Source organism: Silurus meridionalis, chromosome 8 (genome assembly GCF_014805685.1).
Source record: "Silurus meridionalis isolate SWU-2019-XX chromosome 8, ASM1480568v1, whole genome shotgun sequence".
NCBI lineage: Eukaryota > Metazoa > Chordata > Actinopteri > Siluriformes > Siluridae > Silurus > Silurus meridionalis.
Window position 1 is genome coordinate 22,232,915 of NC_060891.1, and position 24,094 is coordinate 22,257,008.

The window sequence follows — 24,094 nt, forward strand, 5'->3', positions numbered from 1 at the left end:
ATTAATAGTCAGTAGTACTTATGTGTTATTGCAGAAATATTAATAACAATGGTAATAAAACTAAATATAATAGGAGAAATATTATAAATGGAAATACTACTCCTATTATACATAAGTAATAATACATACTAGTACGCATGTCAGTGACGACATGACGATAATACACAATATCAGAAATCAATAATGATGATAGTCATTTCCCACAGGCTTTTATTGTAATTTCAGCCATAAACAATAGCGTACAGTACCGAAGTGCTCGTCAAATTCACAAGATGACGCAAATTTAAGTAGACCAACAAAACTATGCGCAGGACTTTACATAAAGCGTGTGTGTGCAGCATTTAGTGCAATATCACAATAACACTAACAATGCAGTACAGACCAGTACACAAAGATAAAAGTGACATTTGTACAATACTTATATTGAAACTAATCCTTATTTATTTTTCCATCATACTATCTTCTTCTTCTTCGGTTCTCCAATTAGGGGTCACCGCAGCGGATCATCCGCCTCCATACCCCCCTGTCCTCTACATCTGCCTCTTGCAAACAAACTATCTGCATGTCTTCCCTCACTACATCCATAAACCTCCTCCTTGGCCTTCCTCTTCTTTCCTTCCTGGTAGCTCCATCCTCAGCATTCTCCTACTGATATAACCAATGTCCCTCCTCTGCACATGTCCAAACCATCTCAATCTCGCCTCCCTCACCTTGTCTCCAAAACGTCCTACATGCGCTGTCCCTCTAATAAACTAATTTCTAATCCTGTCCTATAATTTATAATAATAGTAATACCATACTGAATAGAAATATTAATGACGATCCTAATGTTGATGTCTCATAACGGCATCACTGCTCGTGTACTATAGATGCATCGATAACATTTTTCAGATCAAGTAGAATCTCAAGTACTTGTTTTATTTATTTTTTTATAGTTTTTAGTTTAGCCTGATTTATTCCAACGTCCTGCGTCTGGATGGAGTTCCTCTTCAATTGCAGACCACTTTGTGCAGCTGGGGATGGTTCCACATGAACAGCTTAAAGATCCATGAAGTTACTGAGCAACTTAAGAAGATGGATTCGGACTGTAATTAATATCAACAGGCTACTTTTAAGGCTCAGGACTGCAGTTTGCATGAAACGTTCTGCATTTATGCGCCCATCACTGAACAGTTATCTTTAACAGTGATGGAACTATAATGAATGGACGTTTAATGACACTCAGATGAGGATGGGTTCCTTTTGGATTCTGGTTTCTCTCAAGGTTTCTTGGTCCTACCATCATATGGGGTCACCACTCGCACGCTCATTAGGGATCAACTTAAAGGGATTCAATTTATATAGTCCAACATTATAATTTCTTTATCTCTGTAAAGGGACTATGGCAGTTGTGAAAAGCGCTATACAACTAAAAAGGATTGAAAATGATTCACTTGTTAAGTATAATCAAGTGTGTCAGGCAACATTTGATTTGTCTTTATTTCTGTAGTTTGTTGTCATGTTCAATACTCCTAGCACTGTGTAAGATTATATGAACCAATCTTTCATATCAGGAGGATTATTTTTCTTTCTTAAAAAGAGTATAGCCAATAGAGAATCCCCAACCTGAGCATGCGGAGAAGTGACTGCAAGCACCAATTATTAACAATAAACCACAAACAAATTGAACCGAGCGTCGCATGTCAGCGGTCGCACAAGTGAGACGCTCTCACATGGGACAGTTCCAGTGCTCGCTATTAATGAGTTGAGTGGGCGCATTTCACTGCATTTTTTAATAGCTAACGACCCAATTAGGTCCTATGTATGGTATGAAGATGCCGCTCTTGTCATAATGACAGCGTTAAGACGAATACAAATGCTTTCAGTAAACACAGCGGGACGACAATAACCAGCGAATCTCAGTCGCATTTCAAACTCTCCAATAGCTAAACTCTGTTCTGATTTATTTATTTTTTCTACCAAGCGTCAAATGTCACTAGGGTTGCAAAATTCCCCTAAAAAACTTGCCATGGAAGTTAATGGGAATATATGGGAATTTACAAAATTGTAGGTTTTTTAAATCAAATAAATCAGCGAAATTAAATAAATCTTGCAGGATAATCAACCCGATCAGTTTCTGCTGAATTTTTCCTCTGCACACTCATCAGTCACCTCACACAAGCACAATTACTGCAGGTCGTACCACCTACATACATTGTGCATTCCTCCATAACATAACACAGATCATTTCTTGAATTGTGCACACAAAAATGTCCATCTTGGTATTTACGTACTTAATTACATTAATGTTTAAAACTTGCTTGTGCTGCGTGTAAGTTATTACAGCATATAATTCAACAAAATTATACAAAAAATTATACTAACAACAAAATCGAAGTAAAAAATTAGACCACCCTGACTCGGGTCCAACTGGGGTCTGATCCCAACATCACACTTTATCTTCCAGAAAAAAAAAAAATCGGAGTTTTCCGCTGGGAATGATGAAAGAGTTTCTCTGCATTTATGAGTGTGTGTATATGAGAGAGAGTGTGTGAGAGAGCAACACTAATCGAGTGATATATTGAAGTTATGTTTATTTTATATATATATATATAAGGGTTGTTCATGTGTTGGAAAGTTACATTAAAGATTTACACGATATTCGGAGGATCGTGTCAATTCGGGTGAGTCAAAAATTTTGTTTAGTACCTACAGCTTCCATCATCCATGGTATAGTTTTTTTTCTGTAATTTCAGAAAACCCTGCTTTCAAGATTTCTGATAAATAAGAGAGCAAGTGATTGCTGCTTGCATTTGTGTGTATATCTGTGTGTATGTTTGTCGTCTTGGTTCCCACACACTTTGCACTTCTAAGCAAAAAGCCCTGCTGTGCACTGTATACCGAGCTGCAGAACTGCACAACCCTGCGTACCATTACAAATCGAAAGTGCTGTCATTCTCTGGAGCAGTACGGTCGCATGCAACTAATAACAAGACATGACCCCCGCTTCAAATTTACAAACGCACAAAAAGACTCATTCCTTTTAATAGGAAGATGTTCTCATCACATTAAGGCCCGGCTCTGTCTGCGGCGGCGGCGCGTTTGTCTTTCTTCTGCCGGCTGTAGGCACTTTCCCGCGTGCCGCACCTTAATCCTGTTATTTAATTAATGTCAAGCGTGACACTTTACTGCTGGCCATTTTGGTTTCTCGATGCCAGTTCTATGCATGTGTCACGTTGCGTCTAGTGGAAGGAGAAGAGAGAAAGCGAAGGGTGTAGCTCTTCACCAGCTCTTCTTCCAACTGCCTCACACAGCTGGTTTGATTGAGTGCCATGCTGAAAAGCTTCGAATCGAAACAAAACCAAAGTGCAAAATGTATCTTGGCCCACGGGAAACCTCTCCCTGTGAAGAGCAGCTGACTTGATTTAGGATTTCGAGCGTTTCTATTTATTTTCTGATTTCATAATTTGGTTAAATTAAATCATGTTAAAAACATGTTGAGGGCAGTTTTTATTTTTTAAATCTGCTCAGTTGAACTGAAATAAGGAGAAAAAAAAATATAAATAAGGAATAATTTCACCTCCTCCACTATTTTATCGTTAATAAGTTGTTTTAAGTAAAATAAAAAAAATTAATAAAAAACAGTACTGGATTAAAAAAAATGGAAAGATGAATATATTCATAAAAATATAATTATACCATTAATGAATTATAATATAATATAAATAATAAATCTAATATACTGTAGCACTCTCCGTGCAGCAGGCGGTCGCACGTGTAAAAACAAACAATACATGGATTCAGTAATTCACCTCTAGAGGCCGCTCTCATAGTGACAGCGAACTGAAAGTGGGAAAAACTATCGGTATGGATTTTTGCCGATAGCCGATAATTCCAGAAATCATATCATATATCGATGCCGATTAAGCAGCAAAAACGATTAATCGGTCGACCTCTAGTTTTACATAAATGCAGTGTCTAAACAACTGTAATCACAGTAACAGAGTGACACTTGCATACAGAGTGTGAGCTATTTTAAAAATGTTGTAATGGCCTTCCTAAAGTAAATGTATGATTTTTGCATGCCATTTAAAGTATATGGTGAATATGGGGATTTTGGGCTGATGCACAAGATGAATTTGATGAACTGGAGAAGAAAATGTTCAAATGAGAAAAAGTATTTGGAAACCTGATTTCACTAGTTATTTTTCCTTTTTTTTTTTTTGCCCAAACTGTTAACAAAATGGTGTCGAATGTCTTTTTTGCTAGGAGACTCAAACATGGTCCAGAATAACAATGGTCCTGTGGACAAAGCCTTCTCCATGAACATACGGTTTACATTGGTTGGTTGGATTGGAAGATCTTGCGTGGCCTACTTTAGAACTCTGACCTCAACCCTACTGAATAGTTTTAGGATGAATTGGAACACTGACTTCACCCCAGGCCTCCTCACCTCACCTACATCAGTACCTGACTGTATCGGGTGGTTATTTGCTAAATTTCAATAATATCTTGCAATGCAATAGTACTGTTTCCATTTAGATGTGGAATGTACAGTATAAAATATAGAGTAACTGATTAATGTATAAAAAAAGAGAAGAGAAGAGTTCCAGAAGAAGTCACATGACCGTATGTGCTCTCATACATTTGTATCGTCTTTGAACTATTAGGGCTTTTTACTCTCCGTCGACTCAATTTATCAGAGATTCAGCTTTGTGAAACGTTAGCCCACGTGGAACTGGCGGTCACTGCAGGTCGGGTGAGAGTTCTGAAAATTGTGTGGGCCATAAAAAAAAAAAACAGCGTGTGAAAATATTCAATATGTTTTTCTTGCAAGTTTACATGTAGGCTGTATTTGGCCTGTGAACCTCGAGTTTGACATTTGTGCATTATAGCTTATGTTTAGGTCAGTGCTAGCTACGCAGTTAAGGTTCTTCTGGAAAGCTCTTGTTGGATCAGTGAGCAAGGCTTGAACACAGTGCCACTATGCTGAAACATGCTGAGCTTCATATTAACTGTTTAGCAGTAGCACTTTTTAATTGGACCCCTTGCTGAGGCACTGTGGATGCCACCAGAAAACTGCCTTTTCAGCTCGAGAAGCGAATGAATTGAAAAAGCCAGTTCACCGAAGGGGAAAGTACGCTGGATATTTAAAAAAACAACAACAATAAAAACATTTGTGTCTTGCAAACTTAGACCTGTGAAGACTTTGGGTCAACTTGGGAAAGAAAAGAAATTAGGTGATGTTAGGTGTTCTCTCTCTCTCTTCTCTCTCTCTCTCTCTCTCTCTCTCTCTCTCTCTCTCTGTATATTTTACATATATATGTTTATCATGTCGCTGCTCAGGATGTTCATTGGCACAGAGTTGCATTTCATTTCAGTTCCAGTGATGTTCCATGCAAGAGCTCCATTTTCCTGGGTTGCTCTTATTAACGATTTCTTTCACGCAACTCTGTGTTTCCGCAAGTGGCATCTAATTAGAGTCACAGTTAGTTATAAAACTGTGCTATTCTGCAACTTTGATGTCTGGATATTTATCTGCCTTTGCATTCCTTTCTCACCAAAGTTCTTCAATTCTTTGAGTGGAAAATCGAACTAATTGTGCCCATAATTGGAAAGGTGCTAATTCGATACACAAATGCATTGTTGATAACGAGAATCCCGTTCGGTAAATAAAGATAACAAAAAAAGAAGTCAGCGTTTATAAAAGTTTGCTATTCTCTGCTTTTGGTTCCGTTTGAGCAGAATGATAAGGGACAGTGTCCTGTAGATGTGGTGCCTGAACCTCTGGACATGCCTCTTGAGATGGCAGACGCTGCAGCACAGGCCAAAGAGCTCAGGACGTTGCTGAGGGATGTTCTACCCCAACCTCTTACTCCTCGACCTATGGTGCCTGGACAGTCCTTTGATCTTCATTCAGAGAAGGCCCGAGCTCATCTCGCCAATATGGGCATCCACGTCGGAGACAAGGTCGTCATCGCTGGCCAGAAGGTACCATTCAATACGCAGTAGCTATTTCCAAATCATACAGTACTGATGATGTGATTCAGTAGAAGCAAGACACATGCAAATGTTCTATCCTTGTAACTAATCACACCCTCTCTCTCCAGTTTTCTCTTACCGTCTTATTCCTTACTTTTTAAGGAATCCCACACCTATGTTTAGCAACTTGGCTTTTGGCTCTGGCATGATACAGCAGCTGCCAAAAACCTCCCACTTCTCCCCTTTTCAGTTTCACAACCACTAAGTGCGAGCTACACTTGATGTGTTGTGTGAATCTTGAAACCAAATGGAGCCTCAAATTGAATAATGTTTCGATCACGTAGTTAGGACGAACGTCTCCACCAGAAGCATTGCTGATTTGAATGCCTGTATGAATATGTCTTTGGAATATACCTCAGACAGAAAGCAAGCTGGTGAATAATAAAAAAAATCCAGACATTCGACTGTTTTTGACCCAGTTTGAATCAATTCCAAATTCTGATCACTTTATCTGCAGGATTCATTTATAATTCTATAGAACTTCTGCAACAGTTTTAAGTAAGTTTTAAGTACTGGATATGAGTTTTTTTTTTTTTAAAGAGAGCTAAAAAAAAGTTTTGCCTTTTCAGAGTTTTGCAACTGGATCTGTTGGAAATACATGGATATAGTATGTTTATTCCCATTGCTCTATAACCAATACCCTTGTGCTAATGAATATACAGTGGAACCCCACATAACGAGCATAATTCGTTCCATAATCTTACTCGTAATGCAAAACATTCGTTAAGCGAAAAAGTTTTTCCCATATAAATTAATGTAAAATACGATAATACGTTTCATGCAGAAAAAAATACTAAACATCTTTTATATGTAACCTTCATTCAAAGAAAATTACTTATAAATTGTTAAGGAGCGCAACCTGGAATGCGATTTCGGTTTGCAGAAAACAAAAAAACTAATCGAAATAATTAGTTTGTTATTTATTAATTTATGATTTATGATACATTACCTAATATTTTTTTTTACTAGAAAGCTGTCTAAATCTCTCTTCAAAATTTGGTGAAAATTTCACTTGTAGTTTTTTCTTCAGGGACATTTTTGCAAGAAATGAAAAAAAATCACAAATAATGTCTGAACACACGTTTGGAAAAATGTGTGATCACAAGCAACACTAACATGCTAGCGAAACGAGTGCTAAACACAGACCCATGTAGCACTGGCAGGGAAAGTCGCTAGGGGGACTTCCCCTTTCCTCATCACTCGTTATGCGAAATGTCGCTCGTTAAGGGAGCCATTTTTTTTTTACAATATATTTAGCTCGTTAAGCGAGGTGCTCGTTAAGCGAGGTTCCACTGTATATTCAAGATGTAACTTAGCCGTAGTTTAAGCTGGTTTAATGGCCATTTGGTTCATTTTAAAATCTCAGTCATATTTGAAAGCATGATTTCTCCATAAACACCCTTTTTGGAAGAGTGCAAGTGGTTTATGCTAGCTATCACTGAATAAAAAAAACCCATTTGTAGACTTTCCCAGCCATATGTGGTTCTATCACATCAAAACGGTTATTTCAAAGCTGAAGGCACACGATTTCACAGGATGACTCTGGATGCAGTAGCATTTTTCCTTCACTTGAACTGGGAGACCCAAACCTGTTGACCAGCATGGAACCTCAAAGCAAAACCAGTGCACAAAGAAAACTCCATAAAGATATAGAGCTACAAAGCTCTGATCCCATCCCTACTAAACATCTTTGGGATGAATTGGACCTACATCAGTAGCTGACTTTACTAACACCCTTGTAGCTGAATAATATATATTCTTGTTTTCTTTATTTCTTAAAAAAAACATTTTTTTTTAAATATATTTATAGGTAAGCTAAGCCGCAAGTATAAAGACAACAATCAAAAAAATTATTTTTCTTTTTCCTTCGGCTTCAGCCTCCATACCCCCCTGTCCTCTAAATCTGCCTCTTTTAACCCAACTACCTGCATGTCTTCCCTCACCACATCCATAAACCTCCTCCTTGGTCTTCCTCTTTTTTTTTTTCCAAGACTCAAGCCAACCAACCACTTTTTTAACTGCATCACATGGCAACACAACACTGGAGGAAAGTTCTATCTGTCCTCTTTTCATGGACACTCATGATTAGTGTTACTGCGAATGACACGCAATACAGGGTATTAGATCTCTTGGGTTAAAACCTTTCTTTCTTTTTTTTCTATCTGATCATTTTATTTCAGAATACTATTGAGCAGTGTGCAGTCAGGTGACCTTGTTCGAGGACCCAACAACAGCAGCTTAGTGTTGCTGTTATTTGGTGTCCTATACAGTAAACCCTACAATCGAGCCACCCTCAAAATTGTATGCCAAGTATTTTTCAGGTCTCAGACTCAGTCACGCTTGCTCTTGTTCTCAAACCGTTTAAGAAGAAAGAGGGTCCCTGTAAGGATTGGACAGCTACCTGATTGCCATTGTCCTTGCTTTTACATCCGGCGCTCCATCCACATACTTGTACAGGTCTAAAGATGAATAAGCCATTAATAAAATCCCACAGCAGACCGTGACTAAAGTGTGGCACGCAAGCAAGAAGGTGTAGATTGGCTAATCAAAACCCCATTATCGTTGGGCCGCCTCTGTGCCACCGGCTCTATTCGATCTCTGTTTTACTTTTTTGAGATTATTTCTATCGGAGTTGATTTAGTTGTTTACGGATGTTGGCAGGAAAAAATTGTCACTCGCTTAGCACTGTCCTGGATACACACATAAACGTGTGTGTGTCCGTGTGTTTGTATGGGGGGGTTGGGGGTGTCTTTGTGAAAGAGTAATCGCTTTTCATTGCACTCTGGAGGATAGAGCATGATAAAGCAGGCATGAAGCAGGTCTATTGAATGAACATTATTTTCCCATGAACCACACGGCTCGAAAACAATTTGGCCAGTTATTCCCTGCAGATTTCTCCCTTCTTCGCTCAAGGTCTTCACTAAGAGCACACCGTTCGAGGGTCCCTACAACGTGTACGAACACTAAGCGCAGACTTTTCTGCTCTCGGGTGTATATGTGGTGTGAATGAGTTTAGGTGGGGACTCTGAGGTTCTGCGGCAGTACCGAGTTCGCTGGGGGGCTGTGGGCCGGCGTGGAGCTTCAGCAACCCGAGGGAAAGAACGACGGCTCCGTGGCCGGGGTTCACTACTTTACCTGCCATATGAAACATGGTAATAATTTACTTTCTCTATGTCTGAACATGATGTCATTCATGCTTACTGTATAACAAACACATCCATATCATGATATGAAACATTTATCACGCATGATGCACTGTTACTGATACACTGATTATGTATGGAAGTGAAGTTTATTTCTATAGCGCTTTTCACAACGGACATTGTCTCAAAGCAGCTTTACAGAATTTAAGAGTTAAGGTGAGCGATGTGTGTTTATCCCTGATGAGTAGCCATGGCGACTGTAGGAAGGAAAAACTCCCTTAGATGTTATGAGGAAGAAGCATTGAGAGGAACCAGACTCAAAATGGGAACCCGTCCTCATTTGGGTGACATCAAGAGTGGGATTGTATTGCATTATAGTTTATAGTTATGTTTATTATTAAATATTAACAATCATATACATGATGGTAAACTGTTTTTTTTTTATATAACTGCTATAATATAATATAATTGTTTTCTTTGAAGTAAAATGTATGCAAATGTAATCACAAAAAATGTTCTCTATTATCCTATAATGCATTATCATATAAGAAGTATGGCAAATCTTATACATAAACATACCCTAAACATAACCTCTATGCACTGTTCTAACTGGAGATGGTTGAAATAACCATATAAAATGCAACTTGATTCGAACTAGAATGGGTGATGATGATGATGATGATGATGATGAATGCAATATTTCTTATAGAACAGCAGGTACGCCATTTTCTGACTGTTCTCAGATTAGTATGCGTGTTTCTTTTTCATAGTAATTGTTAGTATATTTTTATTTAACGAATTGTTTGCTCATGTATTTAATTCTTTGTGCCTTTATCGCTTTCCAAAGGTGGGTAGATGAAAGCGTCATTCGTTTTTCAGCCCCCTGTTTGTGTTTATTGATTCTATTGATTTATTTTGCACTTGAGATTTGATATACTACCCGCATTTTTGTTAGAGAAATAGGTCATTCCAGCTATATATAGCTCGGTAATGCTGAAACATCATATTATGTTAATGCAAAACACTGTTTGGAAGCACTGTGAGAAAGCACCATCCAATATATCTTTTATTTGTTTACCTATTTATTTGTTCATTCCGTTTTTTTTATTTTTTTACCTTGAATGCAATAAGCAGAAACTTGTGAAATTGAGAAGTATTAGAATAGTTCTATAAAACTGATGTTGTCTCCCTTTGCCTTTTTTACTACAGGAATCTTCGCCCCTCTGTCCAAAATCAGTAAATTCTCTGAGCGCCGCAAACCCGCCCCTCGTCGCCCCGCCACTCCTCTCCGTCCTCCCCGCCACATCGACCTCTCCCGGGTCAAGTCCAAAGTCGACACAGGTACACTTTTCTTTTGAGTAGCGGTGAAAACGCCCTAGTTATACTATACATGTTCAGTATATTTGTATCCTTAGTGCTGGCATGATGCATAACCCCTTCCCTAAACCCTTCCCCGAAGTGAGCTGTGGAGGTGGTGATGAAGAACGGTCCTGTCTAAAATAAGCGTTAAAAAAAAACAAAAAAAAAAAACAGGAGCAGGAGGGAAAATAGATGAGTGTAAAGAGATGAATGAATAATCAACAATGTATTAAAGAAGCTAGAAATCATAAGTGTTTACTGCATGATTAAAAGTGTTGCTGGTTTTATGTTGAGTTGATTTGTAGCTACATAAATACATTTATTTGTTAACAGCAAATTTTATTTCCGTCACATTTGTTTCTTGTCACAATCCACCCGAGTGTTCGAGCTCGGGGAAAAAATATTCAGATGTCGCTATCTCCAAATATAATATATTATAATACATTGCTTATCCAGGAAGATTTTTTTTTTTTTTCTTGATTTTGGCAAGATATTCTTTTCCTGACTTATACGAGTACATGTGCAAATGACATTTTGTATTTTTTAATAAAATTAAAAACCAAAAAGCTTGTTCTTGATATCACTTACATGATAGGATATTGGGAGAAGCTATAAACATCGTGTAATTAGCAGCATGCTTTTTTTTCTTTTCTCTGTCCTCTTACTCTTCTCTGTCCTGAAGAGTTTCTCATAGTGAATAACATACGAACCTATGCAGTTTTGCCACTGGTGTATCAATAAAATGGCTCGTCAGCAAAAAATCTCCCTGTAGTTTCAGGGACTAAACGTTTTTCTTTTTTTTTTTTTTTTACTATTAATTGACCAATTTTTAAACATTCAAATTTGTTTATTATTAGTCTTCAATTGTGTGTTGTCCTGTTATTGAAGTACAGGTAGTCCTCTACTTAAAATACATCAGTTTGAATTTCGAAAATACAAAAATATCGTAAGTAGAAGATGGTGCTATGAATGTGAAGGCCTTTCCAGCTTCATGCTGATTTATAATTTTCATTTTCTGCTCTAAACTGATGGCTTTCCTCTTCTTTTTTTCAATCCCAGCAGGAGACATACTTTGGCACTTAGAAGACACGCTTTTATCACTAAAATTGCCGTTTGAAACAGAAAAAAATACACATTGAGACCACTTTACTCCGTCGACCGCTAGCGAGAGCGGGGCATCTCACAGAGAGATACACTAATCCCAGCTGCGCGTCCGATGTACAGTGGGGCAAAAAAGTATTTAGTCAGCCACCAATTGTGCAAGTTGTCCCACTTAAAAAGAAGAGAGAGGCCTGTAATTATTATCATAGATACACTTCAACTATGAGAGACAAAATGAGAAAAAAATCCAGAAAATCACATTTTTGTCTGATTTTTAAAGAATTTATTTGCAAATTATTTTGGAAAATAAGTATTTGGTCAATAACAAAATGTAATCTCAATACTTTGTTATATACTCTTTGTTGGCAATGACAGAGATTAAAAGTTTTCTGTAAGTCTCCACAAGGTTTTAACACATTGTTGCTGGTAGTTTGGCCCATTCCTCCATGCAGATCTCCTCTAGAACAGTGATGTTTTGGGGCTGTCGCTGGGCAACATGGATTTTCAACCCCCTCCAAAGATTTTCTATGGGGTTGAGATCTGGAGACTGGCTAGGCCACTCCAGGACCTTGAAATTCTTCTTACGAAGTCACTCCTTCTTTGCCCGGGTGGTGTGTTTGGGATCATTGTCATGCTGAAATCCATAGCCACGTTTCATCTTCAACGCCCTTGCTGATGGAAGGAGGTTTTCACTCAAAATTTTACGATACATGGCCCCATTCATTCTTTGCTTTACACGGATCAGTCGTCCTGGTCTCTTTGCAGAAGAACAGCCCCAAAGCATGATGTTTCCACCCCTATGCTTCACAGTAGGTATGGTGTTCTTTTGATGCAACTCAGCATTCTTTCTCCTCCAAACATGACAAGTTGAGTTTTTACCAAGAAGTTCTATTTTGATTTCATCTGACCATATGACATTCTCCCAATCCTCCTCTGGATCATCCAAATGCTCTCTAGCAAACATTAGACGGGCCCGGACATGTACTGGCTTAAGCAGGGGGACACGTCTGGCACTGCAGGATTTGAGTCCCTGGCAGCGTAGTGTGTTACTGATGGTAGCCTTTGTTACTTTGGTCCCAGCTCTCTGCAGGTCATTCACTAGGTCCCCCGTGTGGTTCTGAGATTTTTGCTCACCATTCTTGTGATTATTTTGACCCCACGGGGTGAGATCTTGCGTGGGGCCCTAGATTGAGGGAGATTTAGTGGTCTTGTATGTCTTTCATTTTCTAATAATTGCTCCCACAATTGATTTCTTCACACCAAGCTGCTTACCTATTGCAGATTCAGTCTTCCCAGCCTGGTGCAGGTTTACAATTTTGTTTCTGGTGCCCTTTGACAGCTCCTCGGTTTTGGCCATAGTGGAGTTTGGAGTCTGACGGTTTAAGGTTGTGGACAAGTGTCTTTTATACTGATACTGACGAGTTCAAACAGGTGCCATTAATACAGGTAACAAGTCAAGGACAGAGGAGCCTCTTAAAGAAGAAGGTACAGGTCTGTGAGAGCCAGAAATCTTGCTTTTTTGTAGGTGACCAAATACTTATTTTTCACCATAATTTGCAAATAAATTCTTAAAAAAAATCATACAATGTATTTTTCTGGATTTTTTCTCATTTTGTCTCTCATAGTTGAGGTGTACCTATGATGAAAATTACAGGACTCTCATCTTTTTAAGTGAGAGAACTTGCAAAATTGGTGGCTGACTAAATCCTTTTTTGCCCCATTGTATCGTACATCGTACGCTGCTGCCTATTGCATGAAAAGTTTTATATTTGTACAATTTTTTCATATCGCTCTAGTAAGATCGAAAAAGCATAAGTCGAACAATCGTAACTCGGGCACCATTTGTACCTGTTTACATTTTTTATAAGGAAAAATTTGAACAAGCTGCTGAAGCAACGCAATCCAACCAGCCGTATTCAAGAATTCAACAAAGCTGCTGTATGTGCACTATTAATGTCAATACTTGGTGAATTATTATTATTATTATTTGTAGGAGTAGTAATAATAATAGTAGTCATATTTAATAGTAGCGGTTTTTTTTTGTTATTACTGTTATTATTCTTGTTATTTTTTTGCTTTTTTTTACAGTCTGAAGCCTTACAAACTGCTTTTGACACACACAAATGCACACGCATGCAAAACACACTTTCTCTGTGCGTTAACAATACCGCGTACTCTGCACTCTGCCAATATGATCTTAATGCTGATTAATAGGAATCATTACACCTTCTCTGTGCATCCTTTTTTATCTCAGGATCTCCTCACAGCAGTGTAAGATATAGCATTCGTTTTTTGTGTGTGTGTGTGTGTGTGTGTGTGTGTGTGTGTGTGTGTGTGTGTGTGTGTGTGTGTGTGTGTGGGTTGCACACTTGGAGGATGAGTATGAAGTTGTTGATTTGTTTTCCTAAGCTCTCTGCTGCACTTTCTCGTATTGGATTTTCCTGCAGAGCTTAACTGTGCTTTCCTGATGTATGACTCAGCGTGCTTATAAAAGAGCACTGCTTTAAGAAAGGTTTTGTTATTATGAAGTGTGTGTCTTCTGTTTTTCCTTCCTTCTGTTCATTTCTTTCCCTTTCCGCTTGACACAGCTGATCGTCGTATTACGACAACTCGCCGAGCTACAGCTTCATGCGTCCTACTGGGTTTAATATTGTGATGTTTAATGCAAAAATTGGATATAAAATATGATTTGAATATGTTTTTATTTTTTATTTTTATGAGAAGTGGATGGTTTGGTAAAAGTAGATTTAGTGGTTCCTTAGAAACATTTAATAGAATGTTGATGATAATAATTAATAAGTGGAATATAAGCAACTAGATGATGTACAGACGTGGAGATAATTGTTGGTACCCTTCCGTTAAAGAAAGGTGAGGTCGCTGAAATAACTTGAAAGTAAAAGTAAATAAAGTAATAATAAATACAAATGTATTATGTATAATATTTTGTTGCACATCCTTTTGAGTCAAACGCTGCAATCAAGCGATTTCTGTAACTCTCAATGAGACTTCTGCACTTGAGCAAACTGTTCCAACTGTCTCAGGTTCTCCAGACTGCATGACCTGTAACTAAAACCAAGCTTTCCTACACTGGGCAACACATTTCGCTCCAGAATGTCTTGCTAGTCTTTATTGTACCCTGCACAGATTCAAGACACCCAGTGCCAGCTGCAGCAATGCAGCCCCAGAACATAACAGAGCCCCCTCCATGTTTCACTATAGGTACAGTGTTCTTTTCTTTGTATGCTTCATTTTTGTGTCTGTGAACATAGAGCTGATGTGACTTGCCAAATTCTGTCTCATCTGTCCAAAGGACATACTTCCAGAAGCTTTGTGGCTTGTCGATATGCATTTTGGCAAATTCCACTCTTCCTTTTTTTTAAGGATGTTTTCAACAGTTCTCCATTAAGTCCACTTTGGCTCAAACAACGACTGATAGAGCGATCTGACACTGATCTACCTTGAGCTTGGAGTTCACCTTTAATCTTTTTGAATGATGTTCTGGGCTCTTTGGTTACTATTCGTATTATCAGTCTCTTCGATTTGTCATCAAGTTTCCTCTTGCGGCCACGTCCAGGGAGGTTTGCTACGGTCCTGTGGGTATTAAACTTCTGAATAATATGTGCAGCTCTAGTCACAGGAACATCAAGCTGCTTGGAGAGGGTCTTATAGCCTTTACCTTTAAGATGCTTGTCTGTCATTTTCTACCTAATCTCCTGAGATAACGCTCTCCTAAGCTAATTAAAGGGCACACATCTTAGTTTGACGTCCATATGGTCTAATTATTTCATAATTTTTTTTTTAATGATTCTGTTAAACCACAATTCAAAATTTTAGCTATTCATAAGTTAATTTTCAGTATATTTAATTTATTATTACTTTAGTCGGGTTCAAGTTTTTTCAGCAACCTGTGTGGGTTTTTCTTTTTTGTAAGGTTTGTGAAATTTGTCCACCTCTGTAGATGGGACTCATGGGGAACTTTCTTAAAACCCTTATTATTTTGATTTATTTTTGTGTTTTTATGGCACAATAAATCGCTGATATGGTGGTGTGATGAGGTCTGACACACAACAGAGTTACAGTTGGTTATTTCCCAATAACAGCATGTCCTGAAGTGTTTTATTTCCTCCATACCACAGCAATATAACAATCATATTTATTTTATACATCACTGAATGATTTTTCATCAGTTTGAACTGAAGACAATAGTGAAGCCAGGAGGCACACCGCTTCAGAAAACCTACTGACTGTTGACACTGGAGACTTTTTCCATAAATACTAAGTAAACACAAATATTAAATGCAAGAGCCAATATTGTTCCGATATGCAAATGTATTCATTCATTTCTTTCTTATTCTATAGGATTCTGCAGCGTACTGCATGTTTGCTTTCTTTTTAAATTCTTTTTATTTTTCTAAAACCCATTCTTTACTTCACTGCTGTTTTTTTTTTTTAGTTTTACTCCCTATTTTCAAACCTTAAATTAATCTCCATCACAGTATATTTCTCTGATTTCTGCGTTTATTCATTTATTTGTTTGTTTGGTTAACTAAAGCTCTTTCTACAACTCATTCTATTTTTAGGTCCTTCACTACTCGATGTGCCTCCTTTCTTTCTTTCTTTCTTTCTTTCTTTCTTTCTTTCTTTCTTTCTTTCTTTCTTTTTTCTTTTTTTTCTTTCTGACTATCTTTCTTTCTTTTTTTTTTTCTTTCTGACTATCTTTCTTCTTTCTTTCTTTCTTTCTGATTATCATTCTTTCTTTCTTTCTTTCTTTCTTTCTTTCTTTCTTTCTTTCTGACTATTTTTCTTTCTTTCTTTCTTTCTTTTCTTTCTTTCTGACTTTCTCTCTGATTTTCTTTCTTTCTTTCTTTCTTTCTTTCTTTCTTTCTTTCTTTCTTTCTTTCTTTCTTTCTTTCTTTCTTTTTTCTTTCTTTCTTTCTTTTTGTCTTTCTTTCTTTCTCTTTCTTTCTTTCTTTCTTTCTTTCTTTCTTTCTTTCTTTCTTTCTTTCTTTCTTTTTCTGACTATCTTTCTTTCTTTCTTTCTTTCTTTTCTTTCTTTCTTTCTTTCTTTCTTTCTTTCTCTCTGACTTTCTTTCTTTCATTCTTTCTTTCTTTCTTTTTCTTTCTTTCTGACTTTCTTTCTTTCTTTCTTTCTTTCTTTCTTTCTTTCTTTCTTTCTTTCTTTCTTTCTTTCTTTCTTTTCTTTCTTTCATTTTTTTAACATCCAATTCTATTTTTATGTTCTTCATTGTTCTATCCATCTACTTTCTTTCTGCCTTCCTGCCTTCCCTCTATTCCCTTTCTCTTATTTTTATTTCCATTTTGTCCATCCTTGTTTTCCTCTTTAATTCTACGTACTATACTATGTTGGTCATTCCCTGATCAATATCTCAATGTCTTTCTTTCTTTCTTTCTTTCTTTCTTTCTTTCTTTCTTTCTTTCTTTCTTTCTTTCTTTCTTTCTTTCTTTCTTTCTTTCTGACTATCTTTCTGTCTTTTTTCTTTCTTTCTTTCTTTCTTTCTTTCTTTTTTCTTTCCTTCTTCTTGTATAAACACTTTCAGCTATTATCTTTGTTTAATAGTGTTCAAGCTGTTTTTATACTTTATCATGTATAACTGCACTTACTGTTTTTTTTTCCTATTTCCCTCCTAACACCTCCCCATGCCTTTAGCCCCTCAGCCACCACTCCCCTCCCCACTCCTCTTATTTATTTATTTTTAATTTCCTCTCTTTTCCTCTTGATTTCTTGTAGAGGGTTGCGTCACGTGTCACTGCTCTGGCCCCGTAGGCTGCTTCATGAGTCACGGAGTCAGTGTGACGCACACTACAAGCTTCAAATTGCAGCTTGGTGCAGCACGCTGCAGCTTCCCCCTGTCCCATAATGACAGTATCTGAGACTCACACTTATTTTTAAGAAGCTTTAATGATACAATCATTCCAATGCCTGTCATGAGTAGAAGAACACATCTCGGCGGTGGGCCGTTCAGTCTGACAGTGAGCCGTGTTAGTGCTCTCTGGTGTGTCTTCTGGTTTGACTTAGTGCATTTTGTACGTCCTCTTGATGCATTGTCCTGAGAGATCTGCTTTTAATGAGCAAATCTGCTGGCGTCAGGAGTGAGCTGGGGTCGAGTGGTATATGTGATTTCATTGCCCTCTGCTTTTTTACGCACAACAGGCCTGATTCGCTAAGCGCGCTCTTATGAAAGCTAATTACGCAAACAATTACGGTGTCTGGCTGTATGCTGAAGACTCATTTGTAACAATTAAGTCTTTTCAGGCAAACGAATGGAGCTGATCGACTCACGGTGGCATGAAAACCGTGCTTGATGTGCTTTTCCTGTAGGTCAGAGTGATATATTTAAATCAGAATGTGATTAAATATTATAAACCTGTAATCTTTCCAATAATATATCTGCACATTATATCTTTAAAAAAGGTGCTGCTAGGAAGCTGGTGTCAGAGCTCAGGGTCAGCCATGATACAGGACAGAGAATTAAGGGCCTTGCTCAAGGGCCCAACAGTGGCAGCTTGGCGATACGCACAGCATATAGAAGAAACATTGGTCTTTTTTTCTTTGAACTGATTCAGCGGTCTCTTATTAGTTCATCATTTGTTAACTTGCTGAAAAATTAATTGCAGTTTCTTTTTTGTTTTTGAGTTTTTTCCTTGTTGTGGTTGTTTTGATTATTTATTTGAATCAGCGTAATTGACTTTAACATTCGGACGGCTTAGTCGAGCAGTCACAGCGTGGTGCACTTTCTTTTTTTTTCAGGAGCGAGGCATGCTGGTGCTATGGTTCCTTTACAACGAACACATTGTGCATTCAACTCGATAACAAACAGCTACTCCCACAGTCCCAGCTTTTATTGCCCGTATTTGTTGATGCAGAAAGGAAAAAAAGACACCAGAGAATGCGAGAAAGACAAAGACATAGAATGGAGAAATATAGAGCTGAGTTCTATGATAGAAGCCGGATGCTTATGTGCTGGTCTTGATTTAATCCTTTTTTTTTCCTTCATGTTCTTTTTCTATTTGCTGTGATGGATAGTCATTACTTAGTGATTTAAAATAGCCTGAGGCCTGAGCTTGTGTTTAATTACGGTGTTTATGCCGACTCAAAGGTCTGGTTCTACTGAACCTCATGAAATGCAATTACAAACGAATAAAAGCTAAATAGCGTAAAGGATCTCTATTTATTTTGGTTCATTTGTTTCACAGTGGAAAGGAAAAAAAAAGTCCATAAATCCTTATTAAAGATTTTTAGGTGGAAATAAAATTAACAGTTGTGTTCAAAAATGTATAAAATGATTTATTAAATCGAATTGATCAATGAATTGATTTTAATAGACCTCAATTAAAGGTCAGCAGTGTTTCTTGTCTATTTTTTTATTTTTGTTTCATCTGCCTGCTGAAGACATGGTCCTCAAAGAGCTATCTACAGTACCCTCATTGAATTCCCCAAACATTACAGGTACCATGAAAGTGGTACCATGAAACTGTGTAACGACACCGACACCAGAACAGGAAGTGAGTCCACAATTAATGAAGATTACAGAATCATTAGACGAGCAGGTGTATCTGCTTAACACTGGTCACTGCTTGCATGTAACAGCAATCTCTTGTATTAGGCAAGTTAAATTTAATTGCGGTAGATTGTTATTTTAACCATATTGAGCTGCTACAGAACACATTCAAATGAAACTATGTTCCTATAGGCCGTAGTGCTACATAGAATAACACAGATCTTGAGCTCAGTGGTTTGTCCTAGGGGATCAATCGGAGTTAGATGCTAGAAGATTCTAGCTCGGTGGTTAAGATGTTGTAGTTCTGACCAGAAGGTTGCGAGTTCAAATCCCAGCTCTATCAAGCTGCTACTGCTAGGTCCCTAAACAAGGCCCTTAACCCCTTAAATGCTGAGTTTTAAAAATAAGATCATTGTAAGTTGCTCTAGATTGTGTCTGACAAATTCCTCAAGTGTAATATAAATGCAGGGTGTCTAATTAGAAGCTCTTTCTTAGAAGATGTCCAAACAGGTTTAAATGACTATAAACCATGTGGTAGATATTTGGTTTAATTAGACCAAGGCTGAACTTTTTCTGCATGTTTCTATAAGATTTGTTTGCCACAGAAACAAGAGAGGTAATCCCCCAACGATCATCACACTGCACCCATGATTGAAGCATGGTGGTGGAAGCATCATGTTATAGGTCATCTTCTCTTCAGTTGGGAATGGGTTATTAATAAAGTTAAAGGGAGTCATGAATTATTCCATCTCTTTTGACAAAAACCTGCAGATGTCAGTTGGTGAAGATAAAGGACAATTTTACCATGTGGTACAAAGTCCGAGTCAGTAAACGAACAGTTTTGGAAGATTAAAGTTTTTTTTTACTTTGAACTTTTGTTTGATGACTTGAAGAGGACTGCGCACAGAGAATCCCCAAACAATTATAGACGGGATATATTTAAAATCGCACTCTCTGGTATTAACCGGGATTAGGACAGATTGCTTTCTAGAGTCTGGTTCCTGTGAAGGTTTGTTCCTCATGATGTTTCAGGGAGTTTTTGTTCTTGCATTTAAATTCTTAGGGATAAGCTTATAGAGATATTCATTTAAAGTTGATGTTCTGGAAAGTGGCATTGTAAATCTGTCCATTATTAAATGTTTGATAGGAAGCAAGTCAAGAAGAAAAGTTATCTTGTAACTAAAATGGGATTAGTTCTCTTTTTTTGCCACACTGCTTTTGAATGGTCATTGTTGATTTCTTTTCAATAGCAGCTTCTCCAGAGAAAAGCCGTAGAGTGAAAGTTGTTGGTAACATGACAAAAAGGCTGGTGAGGAAACGGCTGTTCAGAGCCGATGTAATGTGTTTTGCAGACAATCCGCAACTATCATTGGATAAGTAGTACGATGTTTCGTTCTCTTAATACAACGCAGCATGGAATTATGAACTCATTTCTGATGGGTAAGAGAATCAACAGGAAGTATTGTGACAGAAAGGTAATAAAATACTTAACAGTACACCATGTCTCTGGGCTGCACCTCACCACCTCGAGTCATTGATTTTTTTGCATAGCAGCACATTCACATTTTATTTCATTTTTTTTTTATTCCTTTCATATACAAAAACACGTGTAGCTTTTTTGTCAGCGCTGTTAGAGGCAAATAGAATTTTTCTTTGTGTTGTCATTGTTAAAGCTGAACAACTACACTGCTGTTTTGTCCTTTTAAAAAAAAAAAAAACTTAGCAGGGATGTGTAGTGATTGTGTGAGTGCATGCTCACTTCTCTTTTTCATGTGCATCTCAGCAGAGATACACACAAGCACAAACACACACTGGGATACTATCTGCCTCTAGCTTTCAATCTCCTTCTTTACTTTTTTTTTTTAATTCTCTACTTGTTTGAGTTCGAATCAATACCCTGCTTTTTCCTCGCATCTGTCCACTTCACTGCGTTTTCTGGTTCTGTATGCAGTATTTGCTGACCATTCCTTTGTCTTTGATTTTCTATCTCTTTCTTTCTTTCTTTAATTCTCTTTTTTTCCCCCTCTCCTGTGCTCGGTCTAAAGGTTTAGCATCAATAAAGGCGAGGTCCTTACCAAACCTTACAGGTGTTGTGGATGTTCAGACAGGTAATTTAAAGTCTGTGTCGGACTGTAATTAAAAACTAACCACTTGCTTTGTTTAGCTGTGACCTGCAACACTAATTACGGAAGGAGAGACATGCTTAAGTGGGCGAATTAAAGGACTGACGTAGTTGTTGGCATATGTTGTAAAATGTCATCGTGTTTTTAGAAAGTTTTCTTTTTCTGTCTCACGTGTCGAACTCGAAGTTTAAAGGTTAAGTACACTTTGTTTTATTTGGCTCTTAGCAAATGGCTTGTGGAATTGAAAGAAGAAAAAAAACACTTTATTTTTTTATTTATTATCATTTTTTTGTCTTCAAAGCCAAGAACCAAAAGCAAGCTAAAGAAACAGAGAAAGCAGCAGCATGTTTGTGCATGGATCTTAATTATTTTTTTTATCATGTTTTTTTTATTTTATTCTCGTGAATAAAACTAACCCGTAAAGGATTTGGACTTAAAAGTCTGGTTCTGCTGTAACATATCAAATGTTTTTTTTTTATGGAACATTTGGTTTGGTTGTTGTTATTTACAAGTCTGGAAGAAAAAGGCTTCTTTTTAATGAAATCGCTTTTTCTTGATGAGTGTTGGTCATTTGCCTGCCGCACAAAACGTCAAATATTTGTACAAATTTGTTATACCGCTATCGTCGTTGCAAGATTAAAATACAGTAATCCCTCAACACATCGCGGTCCATCTTTCGCGGTCTCACTGTAACGCAGCTTTTTACATGGAACATATCTAATCTGATTTTTTGCTGTATTGCGGGGTTTTGCTTGGCTCAGCTTTTGATTGGCTTAGTGATTGTCTCTCTCCTGCGTACTGGCTGCACTACAGTACACGTTGTTCAGTCCAAATCTACGTCTTATTGCCGCGTGTAGTGTTTGTCTGCGGTGTTGTGTCTTTGTGAAATTTTCGTAAAAAGGTACATTTTATTCCTTCATTGCCATGTAAATGTTGGCTTCTGATACCGAACCCAAACACAGGAGAAGGAAGCAAATCTTGGACATGTACCCATATAGAATTTTTTTTATGTTAAAATTACGTAGGTTTAAGAATATTGAAAGTGTTTAAAAACAGAGAAAAGGTTTGTAAGAGTGTCGGGACGGTTTATAAGGCCTTAAGATATACAGGTATTCTGTATACTGTAAACTTTCTTTCGGCTTCTCCCATTAGGGGTCGCCACAGCGGATCACCCGTATTCATGATCCGCATGTTTTTTTACGCTGGATGCCCTTCCTAAAGCAACCCTCCCCATTTATCCGGGCTTGGGACCGGCACTAAAAGCGCACTGGATTGTGCAACCCTAATGGCTGAGGTTGGTTCCCTGACCGGGAATCGAACCCGGGCTGCAGCGGTAAAAGCACCGCATCCTAACTACTACCTCAGTAGAACCCAGGTAGTCTGTATACTGTACTGTATACAGACTACCTGGGTTCTACTGAGGTAGTAGTTAGGATGCGGTGCTCTCACCGATGCAGCCCGGGTTCGTAACCCTAACAGCAGCCCTAACATTTGCGAAGAATTACTATATACAGTGGAACCCACTTATATCGACCTCGGTTAACTCGACAACCCTATTAATTCGACGTTTTTGAAGTGGAACCGCCAAATTCTCGCCTTGTCTAAGCATTTTTTTTATCGGTTATGTCGACTTTTTTTATGTCGCCGAACCCTAATATCTCGAGCACATGGGGGGAAAAATTTGCCATTTAATGTCAGTTATGTCAATCGGCGCTGTGCAGCCGCAGTAGAACTCGCGAAAGTGGGGAAAAATCAAGCCTTACAGATGCTACAGGTGTTGTATTGTATACTGGTGAATCTCTGCTGTTAGTTAGTGCACATATACCTTTTGTTGTTAAATGTTATGCGATGAACGGGAAGCGAAAGCCGCGCTTGGTAGGGGCGTGGCGCGGCGCTTGGTAGGAGCGCGGCGCGGAACGTGGGATGAGCAGCAAAAGGCACTGGAAGGCACGTACCGGGATACGCATGAGCGATAACAACGACAGCCATGAACCAACATATACCAACAATAACGGTGAGAGTGTGGAAGTTTAAATAGGAGCTGGTTATGAGTGCTAAACGAGCACCGTATGTGCGCGATTGAAGCCGGGAGCTTCAGAGAAAGCGGCCGAGAAAACACGCCCCCTTCGGCATGGCAGGTGGATTCCTGACAGTTAGCAAACATGTATGTACATTTTTATAGCATGCCTTCATCAAACAAATCGCGGCAACGCTGTTGTGTAAAAAAACCCTCCAAAAACACATGCATGCACATTCTCATTTATTAACGCACATTATTTACATAAAGAAATTTCAAGCACGTTAATATATTGCCGCCATATTGATTTTCGTTTATCTAGATCATTGGTTACCTCTATGCTTTTTGGCAACCCCTAGGACATTGACATAACCGGGTTCCACTGTATATATCAATCCATATCAGTGACATTATCAATTATTACTGAAATGATCTCGATTTACTGTTGAAACACTTCAGAACCAATCACTTATTTAATCTTTTTTTGGGGGGTCAGCATTTACATACTTCTTTTTCCCCATTGCCGTTTTAACAGCGTGGCCTGGCGACACATGTGCATCGACGAATTGACAGCTGGTAGTCATACTGTTTACAAACTCTATTCATAGACTCTATTCATGTTCATTTTGCTGTGGCATATATACAAAAATGTGATCAAAGCAAAAGGTTCATTGCCTGAAGAGAGCAATAAATTGCTGTCACATTAAAATTTGCAATTAAAATATCTTTAAACAGTGTTTGTTGAACTCGCTGCTAATTTACAGAATGTAATTTTGCTGAAAGCCTTAGTAAGTACATCAAATCTGTTTC

The 24,094-nt window shown here is 38.0% G+C and overlaps 1 protein-coding gene across 6 annotated transcripts in view; it reads left to right on the forward strand.

Moving 5' to 3' along the window:
* zgc:103755 (uncharacterized protein LOC449988 homolog) overlaps positions 1-24,094 on the forward strand; it is a 73,305-nt gene that overhangs the window by 22,374 nt on the left and 26,837 nt on the right. For all 6 annotated transcript variants that reach the window (XM_046856149.1, XM_046856148.1, XM_046856150.1 and 3 more), the window contains exons 7-9: positions 5,725-5,970; positions 9,038-9,173; positions 10,374-10,505. In XM_046856149.1, the coding sequence (XP_046712105.1) occupies positions 5,725-5,970; positions 9,038-9,173; positions 10,374-10,505 (514 nt within the window). The remainder of the gene's footprint in view (positions 1-5,724; positions 5,971-9,037; positions 9,174-10,373; positions 10,506-24,094) is intronic.